General features: G+C 41.7%; 1 protein-coding gene across 1 annotated transcript in view; it reads left to right on the top strand.

The window, feature by feature from the left end:
- The window catches only part of ATP6V1E1 (ATPase H+ transporting V1 subunit E1), a 28,199-nt gene extending 13,589 nt beyond the window's left edge, over positions 1–14,610 (top strand). The window contains exons 3-9 of the mRNA XM_036252128.1: positions 2,352–2,461; positions 2,900–2,966; positions 6,200–6,289; positions 7,357–7,425; positions 9,692–9,786; positions 11,929–12,016; positions 14,059–14,610. Coding sequence (XP_036108021.1) covers positions 2,352–2,461; positions 2,900–2,966; positions 6,200–6,289; positions 7,357–7,425; positions 9,692–9,786; positions 11,929–12,016; positions 14,059–14,121 — 582 coding nt within the window. The 3' untranslated portion in view covers positions 14,122–14,610. The remainder of the gene's footprint in view (positions 1–2,351; positions 2,462–2,899; positions 2,967–6,199; positions 6,290–7,356; positions 7,426–9,691; positions 9,787–11,928; positions 12,017–14,058) is intronic.
- Positions 14,611–14,841: the final 231 nt, after the last annotated feature.

The raw sequence follows: 14,841 nt of genomic DNA, 5'->3' as shown, positions 1-14,841 counted from the left end.
CTGCATAGGACTAATAAGAATCTCTCTTATCTTTACCATTAAAAATAAAATTTTTTTCTAACCACTCTGATGGCCATTAAGTGTCCTGAAATTTTGTGGTAGGGAGTGGGAAAGAAATGACAGAGCCCTGGCCAGTTTGGCTCAGCAGTTAGAGCGTCAGCCCGCAGACTGGAGAGTCCCAGGTTTGTTTCCTACTAAGGGCATGTACCCCCGTGGCAGTTCTTCCCTGGCCCCCTGTGGGTGGTAGCCAGTTGATGTGTCTCTCTCACATCAATGTTTCTCTCTTTCTCTTCCTCCTTTCTCCCTCCCGCTCTATCTAAAAATAAATGCAAAAATGTCCTCAGATGAGGATTAAAAAAAAAAGAAATGACACACATTCCTCAGAGGAGAATTCCAACTAATATATGTAGATAACTTCCCTCTGCAAGAAAGTGGAGCTTAACTCTTCTCCCCAACCACCATCCTTCTCAGAGTGTGGGCTGAACTTAGTGACCAACTTCCAAAGAAGAGAATATGAAAAAGGCAAAATAGTAACTTTACAGTGGAGAAATAAGACTTAACTAAGTCCTCACAGTTAACATCATCAGTGATGTAGGTAATTCATCGGGTTACCCCTAAACATGATAGGAGGAGGACACTTCTCCTATGTGGTATTTTTCTCAAAACCTATAACACCAGCCTAATTAATTTTTAAAAAGGGATATTCTGTAAAATAACAATACACTTCAAAACTATCAAAGTCATATAAACAGGGAAAGACTTAAGAAACTGTCACAGTCAGATGAGATTTAAGGAGACACATGACCAAATAAGAGGTGGTATTCTGGGTCATATTTTAGAAGAGAAAAGGACAGTAGGTAGCAACGAAGGAAACTGAATAATACATGGAGTTTGGTTCATTATAATGGTTGGTGTTAATTTCTTAGTTTTGAAAAATCATGTATATAGTATGTTAAGATGATTTAAAAATGGAGAAATTGGGTGACGGTAGGCTAACATTTTTGCAACTTATCTGTAAATCTAAAATTTTCCAATTGAAACATATTTTAAAAATTGAATTAAAAAGGGAATGCAATGGATAGATTAATTTTCTCATGGAGTCCAGCATTCAGACATTTAGCCTCTGTGACTAAGTGTGATGGTTGGTTAAGGAAGGTATAGTATTTAAAAAATAGTTTTCCCAGGCCAGAGTTGCTCAGTGGTTAGAGTGTTGAACTGCACACTGAGGAGTCACAGATTCAATTCTGGGTCAAGGGCACATACCTGGGTTGCAGGTTCAATCCCTGGCCCCAGTTGGGGCACATGTGGGAGGCAGCCAATCAATGTGTCTCTCTCATATCCATGTTTCTCTCTCTCCCTCCTCCCTCCATCCCTTTCATTCTCTAAAAATCAATGGAAAAATATCCTCAGGTGAGGATTAAAAAAAAGTAAAAATAAATAGTTTGGAAGTATGTAAGGTATAAAATGAAAGCTCCTATCATTACAAAAGTGATAGCAATTAGAAATTGTGTAGATATTTCCAGTTGCACATTGTTTATACACAGAATATTTAGGCAGTACCCAAATTTTCTAAACTTCAAGTTTTGTATTCTTTTTATTAGCCCTCTAGTAAGCAAAAGAATATAGAATAAGTAATAATTTTTTTATATACAGAATATTCTATCTGATTATATCTTTTGTAACTTTTTTTTTTTTTTTATCCTTACCCGAGGACATTTTTCCATTTTTTGTTCAGATAGAGCGGGAGGGAGAGAGAGAGAGAAACATCAACGTGAAGGGACACATCGAGTGGCTGCCACCTGCACGACCAACCAGGGCCAGGGACAAACTGCAACCAAGGTACATGCCCTTAGCGGGAACCGAACCTGGGTCTCTCTGTACCGCAGGCCGACGTTCCAACCGCTGAGCCAAACCGGCCAGGGCTATCTTTTGTAACTTTATTGCTGGGTACTATTATCCTTGATCAAATTTTCAGTCTTCTGATTCATTATTTATGATGAAAATTACTGGTCATTCCTTTTTTTTTTTTTTGTAATTGATTTGAGAGAGAGAAACATCAATTTGTTGTTCTACTTATTTATGCAATTATTGGTTGATTCTTGTTTGTGCCATGACCAGGGGATCGAACCCGCAACCTTGACATATTGAGACAACACCAACCAACTGAGCTACCCGGCCAGGGCCTGATCTTTTCTTCTGAGTAAATTAGGTGATCTTTGAAGATGAATTATAATAAATTTCTTGTTTTTGATATAGAATAAGGTGATTATAAACAAGTACCTCTTGGTCACCATCTGCTTAAAATAAAACTGTCAAAGTCTGGCGTCATGAATTAATTAATTCCCTGGTAGGCAGAAGAAGAGTTCAACATTGAGAAGGGTCGTCTTGTGCAGACCCAGAGACTGAAGATTATGGAATACTATGAGAAGAAAGAAAAGCAGATAGAGCAGCAGAAAAAAATGTAAGTACATCCTGGTCACACAGTATTAAACTAAGGAAACTTTACAAAGTCAGTGGGACAAGAGAATAGAACAGGTACTTTGCAGTCAAGCAAATATGGATTCCTGTCTTAAATGGATAACTTACTGCTTGTCTGACCATGGGCAGGTTGCTTAACTTCTCTTTCCTCATTTGTGAAAGTGGAAGTCTCACAGGATTATTAAAAGATTAAGCTGGAGTAACTGATAAGAAATTGCTTGCCCCTTGGTAGGCACTGAATAAATATTTCCTTATCTTTGAAAATTAGTTGGTAGAAATAACTAAATACATTTTAGTAGAGTTCTCTTTGGGGTATGTACAAAGAGAAGTATTTGTACATACATAGGAAGCTGTATATTTCTTTCTCTATGGTTTTTGTTTTTTACACTGTACTGATACTATTTTTTCATATCTTTTGTAGTCAGATGTCCAATTTGATGAATCAAGCAAGACTCAAAGTCCTTAGAGCAAGAGATGACCTTATTACAGTGAGTAGCCCCTATTATGAAATTATAAGATGTTTATTTGCCTATTATACAGAATTTACTAGTTAACATTGTCTAATTAAAGAATTGAATGATTTTTAGAGAGAGAACATAATAAATACAAAAATGAATAAGGTATGTGCCTTGTCTTTAAGGTCCCTGTGATCTGACAGCGCTCATAGACTCACACAGCACATCACGGGTGGACTACAGTATAAGAGGATGGTGGGCACTAGGGAGTCTAGCGGGGGAGGCTGGAGTTAATTCAGGGGCCGTGTGTGCAGGCCAGAGAGCTTCACCTGTTTTTAACAGAAAGCTTCATTGAAGTTTTATTTTACTTTATGGAGGTTATTATAAATAAGGTTCATGTATGAGTGTGCAGGCTAAATTTAACAGGGAAGAAGTTAGACACAAGAAAACCATTTGGGAAATCTTGTCATCCTAGGAAGAGGGCAGAAACCTACAGAAACATGCCACTTAATTGAGAAAGCCTGGAGGTGTTAGCATTATACTCAGAAACTAAGCAAGGACGCCTGCTGTTATTCCACTGTTACTCATTGTTACTACAGAGGCCCTAGATTCCTATTCCTCATAAAATGGAGAAATAAGAGTTATATACATATTAGGAAGAGACAATTATCATCTTTGCAGATATGTTTGTCTACACAGAAAATACAACATCCATAAAACAGTAAGAACTAGTAATTAGTTCAAAAGATGACTGGCAACACAGAGAACTTACAGAAATTAAGTTTTTGTATATGCCAATGATAACCAATTAGCAAGTCAAACAAAAAGTAGAACTTTTTATAATAGCTACAAAAATTATTTAGTTTTTGGGAATAAATGTAAGTGAATAAGACCTATATATGAAAAAACTATAAAACTTGAATAAATGGAAAACATACCATTTTCTTAGATGATTAAAGAAACAAATTGATACTGTAAGATGTGATTCTTATTAGATGAATCTAACATGATGTCAGTGTTGACACATTTTATAGGAAGACGTTCCAGATGTTGACTACTGATTGATTCCCCTCTTCTAAGTTCAACACCAAATGTTGAATTTCAGGCCTCGCTGACTAGGAGAATGTTGGTTCCATTAACAAAATGGGAAGCTAGAAGGACAAGCTGTTTCAGGAATAATAATCAGCTCACTTTTTGACATACTTTGAGGGACATGGACCAAGAAAATATATTGCTGCTTCAATATTTATGCCCAGAGTCAAAAATGACAAGTGTGACAGCTATTGTGTAGATACTATTTGTACAATTCAAGAGTTTAGAGGCATATAGCTTAAATGATTCAGCAGCCTTTCTAATTTTGAGTACCAAGAGTTATAGCAGCCCTGGCCGGTTTGGCTCAGCGGTTAGAGCATCAGCCTGCAGTTCAGAGAGACCCGGGTTCAGTTCCCGCTAAGGGCACGTACCTCGGTTGCAGTTTGTCCCCGGCCTTGGTTGGGTCGTACGAGAGGCAGCCACTCGATGTGTCCCTTTCACATCTATGTTTCTCTCTCTCTCTTCCTCTTTCTCCCTCCCACTCTACCTGAACAAAAAATGGGAAAATGCCCTCAGGTGAGGATTTAAAAAAAAAAGAGTTATAGCACATACTGTTAAATGTTATAATCTTGACCAGTTATGCTGCCTTTATGAAGAGTTACGATTTTAAAAGTTTAAAGGACCCTGAGAAAGATCACTTAATGTATTGTAGAAACACTTTGGATGCTACATTTTCTGACCGCACTGTCTCAGATGGCATATTTAGGTTTTGTAACCAGATGTATATAGCCCAGTGGTTTAGTAGATTTGACTTTACTTTCTAGTTTTTGTTTTTTTCTTTATTGATTTTTAGAGAGAGAGGAAGGGGGAGAGAGAGAGAAACATCGATGAGATAGAACATTGATTGGCCACCTCCTGCATGCTCCCCACTGGGGAGTTGGCCCACAACCTGGGCATGTGCCCTGACCAGGAATCAAACTGGCGATTGGTGCATGGGTTGACACTCAACCGCTGAGCCACACAGGCCGGGCTAGTTATTTTTTATTTGTTAATCCTCACCTGAGGATATTTTTCCATTGATTTTTTTTTTTTTTAATAGAATGAGAGGGAGGGAGAGAAAGAGAGAAAGCGTGCTTGAAACATCAATGTGAGAGAGAGACACATTGATTAGTTGCCTCCCACATGATCCAGAGTGGGGCCAGGGATCAAACCCGCAATAGAGGTGCGTGTCCTTGATCAGGAATCAAGACTGGAAATCGAACCTGCGACTCTTACATCCGAGGGCCGTCGCTCTAACTGCTGAGCCAAACCTGCCAGGGCTGTGTGTTTTTTTAAGGGAGATGGAAAACACATTTAAATTCTTGTCCATTGGTCTTGAAGTAGAGATTTCTAGTGTTGTGGTTTAAAGAGAGATGAAGTAGAAATGTCTTTGAGGAAGGCCTGCTCACTCTTCAGACTAGGCAGGACCCAGCTAGACATGACTTTGATATTGATGTCATAGCTTTTATTTTCCTGTTTTCCAGGACCAGAATTCTGTTATTTTTACATTCCTTGGAGGCAGTTAGATTCAAGTGAACAGTTAATGCCTTAGGAAATGCATAAAATACTGATGTGTAAGCTGACACACCAACTGTGGAGATTTGCATGTATCTCCTTAGAAAAGCTGCATGGAGTACCAGTTTATAATCAGAAAGCTGTTTAAATGTAGAATCAGAGTGTCACTAGGATATAGTGGTTTGTAACATTATTGATTATAATTTACCTTTCAGACTAGCATAAAGAATATTAAAATTATTGATAATCCCCCCTCTCAAAGGTAAGCAGGGAATTTTTTGAGATAACTCGTTGTTGGTACTGTGATCTCTACCCAGATGTTATCTGTTTTTTTCTTTAAACGAAAAATAGAATTGTCTTATATAACTCTTAATAGCTTGCTTTTCAAATCTATATCATATAACTCTTTCCATGTTAGTGAGCTGTCAGTTTTTGAACTGATTAATAATCTGGGCTATTCTGCCAGTGTGTGAGCTTCCTGGGAGCCATGATGGCTGCTTTGTGCTTCCTTGTACCAATGTGCTCAGGACAGCATCGGGGTTATCATGCCGCAGAGAACATGCTGAATGGAAACAGCAGTAAGCTGGGAAGCAAGCATATGAGCCAATACAGCCACATGATCAGTTTGATGTCAACTACCCAGGCGTGTGCCTAACTCTTTTCTTCTCCACTCATTGTAGGACCTACTAAATGAAGCAAAACAGAGACTCGGCAAGGTGGTAAAAGACACTACTAGGTACCAAGTGCTGCTGGATGGACTGGTCCTCCAGGTACCCTATAGGCCAAGTCTATTACAGTTTATAGCCACAGTTCTTATAAAATTGACAAGGTATATTAGAGGTCAGCTAGCTTTTTCCTCTTTTCTTTAATTTTTTTTTAGAGAGAGAGAAACATCGATGTGAGGGAGAAACATTGATTGGCCGCCTCCTGCACGCCCCCCACTGGAGATCGAGTCCGCAACTCGTGCATGTGCCCTGACCGGGCATCAAACCGGGACCTCTCAGTTTGAGCCACCCCGACCAGGCTCTTTTTCCTCTTTCCTCATCTTAGCTCTTAGCTCTTTTCCTTTTGCTCTGTTCCTTGTCTGACAGAGAAATGTGTGTTACATGAGAAAACCATGAGGCCTGCCTGGGCAGGTAAGACTTCTAGGCTTACCACTCTTTTTTTATCCTCACCCGAGGACATTTCTGCATTTATCTTCAGATAGAGCGGGAGGGGAAGAAGGAGAAAGAGAGAGAGAGAAACATCGATGTGAGAGAGGCACATCGAGTGGCTGCCACCCGCATGACCCCAGCCGGGGCCAGTGACCAACTGCAACCGAGGTACGTGTCCTTAGTGGGAACTGAACCTGGGACTCTCTGGTCCGTGGGCCGACACTTTAACCGCTGAGCCAAACCGGCCAGGGCTAGGCTTACTACTCTTTAAATTAGTTTTCCTAATTTGATTTCACCCCTAAAATACTTGCTTTAGATATTGGGGTTCAGACCAAAGGCTGTATACATTTTTTAAAGGCTGTATACATTTTAATTCTTTACTACTTGTCTCTGAATTCTTATTAATATAAGAATTACAATAATATTACAATAATATTTTACAATTACAGTAATATTTTTCCTCAGTAAATTTTGTCTTTACTACCTGAGCATTGGGTGTATTTATCTGGTTTGTGATATCAAGATTTTGTTTCCATGTTCTTGTATTATACGCTGTCTTTGGGGGATAGTTATAAGGGATAATTTTTTCCAAAAGTAGATGGAAGACTCAAAAACATTCTGTTTTGCTGTTGCTTAATTTTAGAGCTTTTATTTCCTTCTAATTGCATCTGATTGTGTTGTAGGGTTTGTACCAGTTACTGGAGCCCCGGATGATTGTTTGTTGCCGGAAACAGGATTTCCCTCTGGTAAAGGTAAAGAGCTCAGAAAAGTCTTTCTTTGAAAGAGCAGAAATGGGGATGAAATGCATGCTCTAATGGATGACAGCTCAACCATGGGGATTAGAGGGGTCTCAACACATTGAAGATACTCATTGAAGAGACCTCAGCATCTAATTTCTTAAAGAAGTCGCATTGCCATCTGAGTTTGTACCTGCTCCCTTTCTGGAGATTTTGTAAGAACCTAGTCTTCTGAAAACGCAGCAGCAGAGGCAGCACCTACTGGAATTGAGCAAAGACAGACAATGCTATCTTTTTTTTTTTTTAATCTTCACCTGAGGATATTTTTCCGTTTCTTTTCAGACAGAGTGAGAGAGGGGAAGGGAGGGCGGGAGAGAGAGAGAGAGAACATCGATGTGAGAGAGACACATCTACTGGCTACCTCCTGCACGACCTGACCAGGGCAAGGGACGAACTGCAACTGAGGTACATGCCCTTGACCAGAACCAAACCCCCAACTCATCGGTCCATGGGCCAACACTCTAATCACTGAGCCAAACCGGTCAGGGCCAGACAATGCTATCTTAAATTGGCAAACGGCTCTCAGACCAGTAAGGCTTGGCTCTAGCCTAATACATTCCTAGATCTAGAGAAAGAAGGTGGGTACCATAGAGAGGTTGATCAACAGTGAAAACATCACTGTAGCTCCAGGAGCAAATATTGCGGTGCTCCTCCATGCCCTGCCTAAGAGAGAAGGTGCCCTGGTCCGAAGACGACCTGCTGGCCCCAGGACAGGCACATGTAGGCTGTAGTAGTAGTTGGACGCACTGTGCTGAAGGAGAGACTCTGGGACACTTCAAGTCAAAGCATGGACTCCCCTAGCTGTGGTTCTGTGCTATCAAATTGCTCTTTAGATTAAATTCTTCCATATGGCTTGCTTTCAGGCAAGGAAGTGAGTGCTCAGTCCCTTAGCAATCACCTTTCTTATAAATTCATACATTTATAATACATGATATATTTTCATCGTCCCTAAATAACTTACCTCCTAGGAAAGGAAATGTGTCAGCCAGATTACTTAGGTGTTTATTCCCCTTGGTCTCCATGATAAGTTAGCAGACTGGTTCTAGTCTATAAATCATGTCCGTAACCCGGACCCATGTTTGTGCTGGCAGCCTCGTTTGCGAGCCTTTACAGCAGAGGTAATGTAACTGAGTTCCCTGGGGTGGTCATCTTGCCATGGAGGCCGGTCCAGCTACCGACTGGCTTTTCTAGATGACACAACAGTATTGCTGGGTGTCAAGCAAATTTCTTCTTGAAATTAACAGAGTGTCAACATCCAGTGTCCTAAGTAGCTCTCTAAAGTGGTGCAATATTAGATTTGAGGAGCAGGGAAGAGTAGAATATATGCATAAATCTGCTCAACTGGTAGTATTGTCAGAAGAAAACATTAACGTTCCTTCATAGAAAATGTTAGTTACATTTGTACTAGAGTGTGTACAATATTATTCAAAGGACTTTCCATCAATTATGTTTTATCACACTAATTGCAGTATAGTAAGGTAAAAACTCACTTTCATTTATTTTTTCCAATGAGCTTATTTCTTTATAAAATTGGTAAAATGTACATAGAAAGTTAACCATTTGTTTTAAATGGACATTTGTTTCAAGTCCATGCATTGTTGTGCAGCCATCACCATCATCCCCAGAACATTCATCTTCCCTAACTGAAACTCTGTCCCCATTAAACACTCCCTTCCCCGTCCCCTCATCCCTGCCCCTAGCAGCCACTACTCCACTTTCTGTGTTCACAAATTTAACCACAGTAGGTACCTTATACAAGTAGAATCAGAGCATTTGTCCTTTGTGTCTGGCTTCGTTCGCTGAGTACAATGCCTTCAGGTCCACCTTGTGCTGTAGCACGCGTCAGAACTCCCTTCCCTGGTAGAACGGCGTTGCACCGTTCTTGTCTGCTCCCCTCTCAGTGGACACGGGCTGCCCCGAGTTTGGCTGTGGGAACAGTGCTGTGCGTCGGTGCACGGCGCCTGAGTCTCTGCGTGCATCTATTTGGATGGACCCAGATGTAGAATTGGTGGAGCATATAGTAAATTTTTGTTTAATTTTTTGAAGAATTGCTACACTGTTTTCTACAGTGTCTGTACCATGTTATATTCCACTAACAATTTATTATTCTACTTGAAATATATAGCTGCTTGTATAATTTGTGGGGTTTTTGTTTCTGGGTTTTTTGTTTCTGGAAAAAAGAGTTTGTGCTAAAACCTGTCATCATTTTCTGCTTTTCCAGGCTGCCGTGCAGAAAGCAATCCCTATGTACAAAATCGCCACCAAAAGAGATGTTGATGTCCAAATTGATCAGGAGACCTACCTGCCTGATGAGATGTAAGGAGTATTCCTGCTTTAACATGTGCTTTCTGTCACTGGGAGGATGGCCTTTAGACTGGGCCTTTTGTAAATGGTTTTCTCCAAGACCCTCTTTGTCACAGGACAGGTGTGGCTGTTTTTTCTGTCAGTGCTTGGTTGTGGTTCTTCCTCGTTAGTCTGGTAGACAAACTCTAAAAGTCTAGCTTCTTAGGCCACTCAGTTTTATTCTGCAGAAAAGCAGCACTAATTCTGGACCCAGAACTCAAAGCTGGGTCCAGATCTCTTAGATTCTAAAGAATATAATCTCTACTTCTAAGCGGCCATCAGAAATGGAAAAGTAGTCCTGGATAACTAAACCGATGGCTGGGCTCCTAGGGCACAGAACCGAAAACCCCACCAGCACGTATGTTGACTGAGGCGATGATGGAACATTTCTTCCGTATCCCTCGTAAACTTCACGCAGGTGGGACAGGCAGTAAAAACTGCTGAGAAGGGGAGAGCTAGGTTCTCTCTCCATTGCATCTGTCTGAATTATGCTGGCATTGCAGAGAGCCCTTGGGACATGGGCAGAGTTGAGAGAGCACCAGTCGTGTCAGACCTACATGGCCATGGGGCCTGGAGCCTAACCCATCTTCTGTAGAGTGGGATCTGTGATTCTGCTTCTTTGTTTCATAAAATGAGGAAAAGAGATGGAGTGTGTTGGTGTGGAAGTGCGGAGTGCTTCACAAACCGAGAAGGTGTGTGCGCATGCACACAGGTGCAGGTTCAGGTTTGATTCTCCACTCTGCACGCACTCTGCACCCTCGTCTCTAAATTGGGACAATAACACCTCTTCACAGAAGTCTTGGAAGCTTAAATGACATGATGTCTGCAGCACTCACCACAGCCTGGTGCACGCGCAGGCCCAGCCAGGCCGGCCTTACCGTGGAGAGGAAGCAGACAGGTGGTAAAGGAGAGGTTTCAGTCAAGGCCACTGTTCCCGAAACCTTTGGGGCCAGGTGTTTAGCATTTCAGCATTTATAAAAGTTCATGGAGCACATGTACCACATGTTACACAGTATCTCCAAGCAGGTCTGAACATAAGGGTACTCGCACTGTGAGGGACAGACAGGTAGGTATCGATGTGTGGTTGTGTGCTGCCCAGTGACCAGAGTCAGTGCAGGTTTTTGCATCACACAAATTAAGTTTTTTTGTTTCAGAGCTTTTTGAATTTCAGAATTGCAGATGAAGGATTGTGGGCTTACTCCAGTGGAATTTAAAGTGGAATTTTAAATATTGCCATTTTACTCAATAAATGTGTCATTTTATTAAACCTCTAAGCCTGTGTTATTTGTAAAATGGTGAGGATACCAAGACTCAGGTTATTGGGAAGACAGAGTCCTAGAAAGCCCTGGGTCTCACCTTCAGTGAGTGCCTGGCACCCAGGAGATACTCCCACAGAGAGGTGGTCTTGCTTCCCTCACTCCCCAGCAAGACAAGAAGTTGTATTACAGACGGTGGGTCAGGATTTCAGCAAAGAGCCAGCCATGCCCTTATGAACAGTACAGTCTGTTATAGAAACCAAAGGTAGATAAAACAAAGAAATGGCTGTGAGGGAATATGAAGTAAGAAGATAATATTAAGGTCATAGTCCATTAAAATTTCCAAAAGAAAATTTGCAAAACCTTACCCAGCCTTTGTCTCATAGCCTGCTTATTTCAAGAAATATTTGGTGAAGTAAAATTTTGGTGTAGAAAAGAATCCCATTCCCTAGGCTCTGTATTGTGGAAATGGAGCCATTTGCCACGTGTCTGTGAGGTGCTGAGAAGCCAAGGAAGGGACCGGAAGTGAGGCTCCGGGGGGGCCTTTTGGGGGTTCGTCGGTAAAGGGTGACCACGGCACCTTCCATCTGACACAGTCGGGCCTTACCAGTACCGCTGGTAATTAGCAGAAAATCAGGTTGGCACGTAGCAGTCATTGGGTAAATGACGGTTATTAGCATCCATACCTTAAATCCGAAGAAACTTTTTGAATTTATTTTAAGCTTACTGCTTATGTTTATTGGCCCCTTGTATTGTTTAGACACTCCACATCCCAAAATTTTCCTCCAAGAGAATCAAGTAATCCACGTGTGTCTGACTTCCTCAAATCCATAAAAATTATTTCCTCTGTTCTTTGTAGAGCTGGTGGAGTTGAGATCTATAATGGGGATCGTAAAATAAAGGTTTCCAATACCCTAGAAAGCCGACTGGATCTCATAGCTCAGCAGGTGAGTGTGGGAATACTTCCCTGTAGTTGGTCTGTCACTTTGAAGTGATACAGGAACACATCCATTCACTGGTGTTTGGGATTTGTTGCTCTCGACATTTTTGACATTTTCTTAAAAAGTACGGGATTAGACATTTACTAAAGCAGTACCATATACACGAGAGAGGATTTGGGGTCAGAATAAGGGGCTTGTTTGTCTAGGAATATAACGTAAACATTTACTGCATGTGGAGATGCTGACTGAAGTTCTTCTCCAGCTAGAATGGCAACTAAAGTAAATCACTTGTTTAAAGAAATTACCATAGGGCTGCCGCTCTTCAAATGGTCCGGTGTTTGCACAAATAAACTTTGGAAAAAAGGCAGAGCAATGTGTTTGTTGCAAAGTGCTGGGCATCTCCCCGCAGTTCTGACCTGCCGCCGGCTTGTCTCACAGGAAAGCACTTGCCGCTGAGGAGATACGTCACCTTCGTAACTCCAACCGCACAGCTTTATTGCCCAATCGAGCAGCCGCTCGCTACAAAGGATATTTAAATTAAGTAAAATTAAAAGTTCAGTTCCTCAGCTCTGCTAGCCACATTCAAATGTACAGTAACCACATGTGCCTAGTGGCTACCCTATTGAACACAGCCTTAGAAGTTTGAGGTTAAAGCCTAAAGATTTTTTTTTTCATTTTCCTCTGCCATCTTTTTTTTTAAATATATTTTGTTCAGATAGCGTGGGGGAGAGAGAGAGAAAACATCGACATGAAAGGGACACATCGAGTGGTTGCCACCCTCACAACCCAACCAGGGCCGGGGACAAACTGCAACCGAGGTACATGCCCTTAGCGGGAACCGAACCCGGGTCTCTCTGGACCGCAGGCCGACGCTCTAACCGCTGAGCCAAACCGGCCAGGGCTCATTTTTTTTTTTTTAATCCTAAGGATTTTTCTGTTGCAATAACAAGTACCTCAGCACAACTTGCATTGTATGTTTTCTGCTTGTTCCTTGGCACTTAGGAAATATTTATTGAGAGAAAGAATGTAGGTGATACATATATTATGATGAGGAGATAAAACTGTTAACAGACTCTTCTCCCAACATCATAATATAACAGAAGCCTTAGATAGTATAGTTCTTTTATTTTTTTAATTTAGCAATTTTTTTTTTTAAATTTTTACTGGAGGGTATTTTTTCCTTTTTTTTTTTTTTTTAAGACAGTGGGCGGGCCCTAGCTGGTTTGGCTCAGCGGTTAGAGCATCGGCCTGCGGGCCAGAGAGACCCGGGTTCAGTTCCTGCTACGGGCACGTACCTCGGTTGCAGTTTGTCCCCGGCCCTGGTTGGGTTGTGCGGGTGGCAACCACTCGATGTGTCCCTTTCACATTGATGTTTCTCTCTCTCTCTCTCTCTCTCTCTCTCTCTCTCTCTCTCTCTCCCTCCCTCCCACTCTGTCTGAAAAAAATATGAAAAAAATATCCTCCGGTGAGGATAAAAAGAAAAAAGACAGTGGGCGGGAGGGAGGGCAAGAAAGAGAAACATTGAAGTGAGAGAGACAAATGAATTGGTTGCCTCCTGCACTTACCCTGACCAGGGCCAGGGATTGAACCTGCAACCCAGGTATGTGCCCTTGACCAGGAATCAAACCCACGACCCTTTGGTCTGCGGGCTAGCCCTCTATCTGCTGAGCCAAACTGACCAGGGCTCTTTGTCCCTTTAAAGCAGTCAGTCTTAGCCCCAACTTTGTGACTGGTTAAGTTTCTCACCAAGGGTCCTTTGACAGATTTGATGCTCATAGCTTTGAGTTACCCTTTCCAGTCGGTTAGGGTTTATGACTTGATACACTTCTTCATAAATGGTGATGGAAGGAGACTTGATTTTGGGTGGTGAACACACAGGACAATGTACAGATGCTGTATTATAGAATTGTACCCCTGAAACCTGTATACTTTTATTAACCAATGTCACCCCAATAACTTCAATACAAAATTTTTTTTTTAAATGTGCAATTCTTCCCAAGATCTCCTATCAACAGCGCTTATTTATTAAAGATCTTATTTATTCACAGATGATGCCAGAGGTACGAGGAGCCTTGTTTGGTGCAAATGCCAACAGGAAGTTTTTGGACTAAGCCTATGGGAGGTGGAGTTCATGCACTGCTCCGACATGGAAGTTTCTGATATTTGAAGACAGAATGATCTGTGTAGCTTCCTCTCTGCTGTTCTAATATTCTGTATGTATCAGTGGATATCCTGTACTAACGCCCTCGCCTAATTGTTAACAATGGAAGAAAGTTTCATTTAATGTGATCAGGAACCTACCTAAAGCTTATCTAAAGTAACACAACTTGCAGTTGATTCTGCAGCATGAAGGTGTCATCCGGTGGTGGTTGCATGGACGTCACCCAGTCTTCTGCTTTTCCTCTGCTCTAGTTCTCTCCAGAGGTGGTGTGTGCGGTGCCTGCAGCAAGTCTGCGCTCTAGGCTCAGTGTGCACGTGGCCTGCGCTCCCCCGCAGTAGTCGCTTCACCGTCACCCCTTGAGCCTAGCAGTGCTCCTTATCTGTGACTGTGATGTCAGATCTCAGCCGTGATGCTTTATTTATTAAAACGCTTAAATGAATTTAATTGTAATTTATTATGCAAGACACTAAGTTTGTGGTTTGAGAGAGTCAAGTTCTTTGTGAGGTATCTGGAAAAGAAACCATTTTCCAGATCTCTAGAATTTGCTGGCTGACAGCGATCCGTACCTGACACACTGACCCTCCCTGTGTTTGCTGGCACTTGCTGCTCCTGTTTCCAGACCCTGCTCAGAAGGGTTCCTTTTAGCCCCTAAAGCTGCCACATGGACCAC

This window comes from Molossus molossus, unplaced genomic scaffold, assembly GCF_014108415.1.
Source record: "Molossus molossus isolate mMolMol1 unplaced genomic scaffold, mMolMol1.p scaffold_m16_p_10, whole genome shotgun sequence".
NCBI lineage: Eukaryota > Metazoa > Chordata > Mammalia > Chiroptera > Molossidae > Molossus > Molossus molossus.
This window is presented reverse-complemented; position numbering and strand designations above follow the sequence as displayed.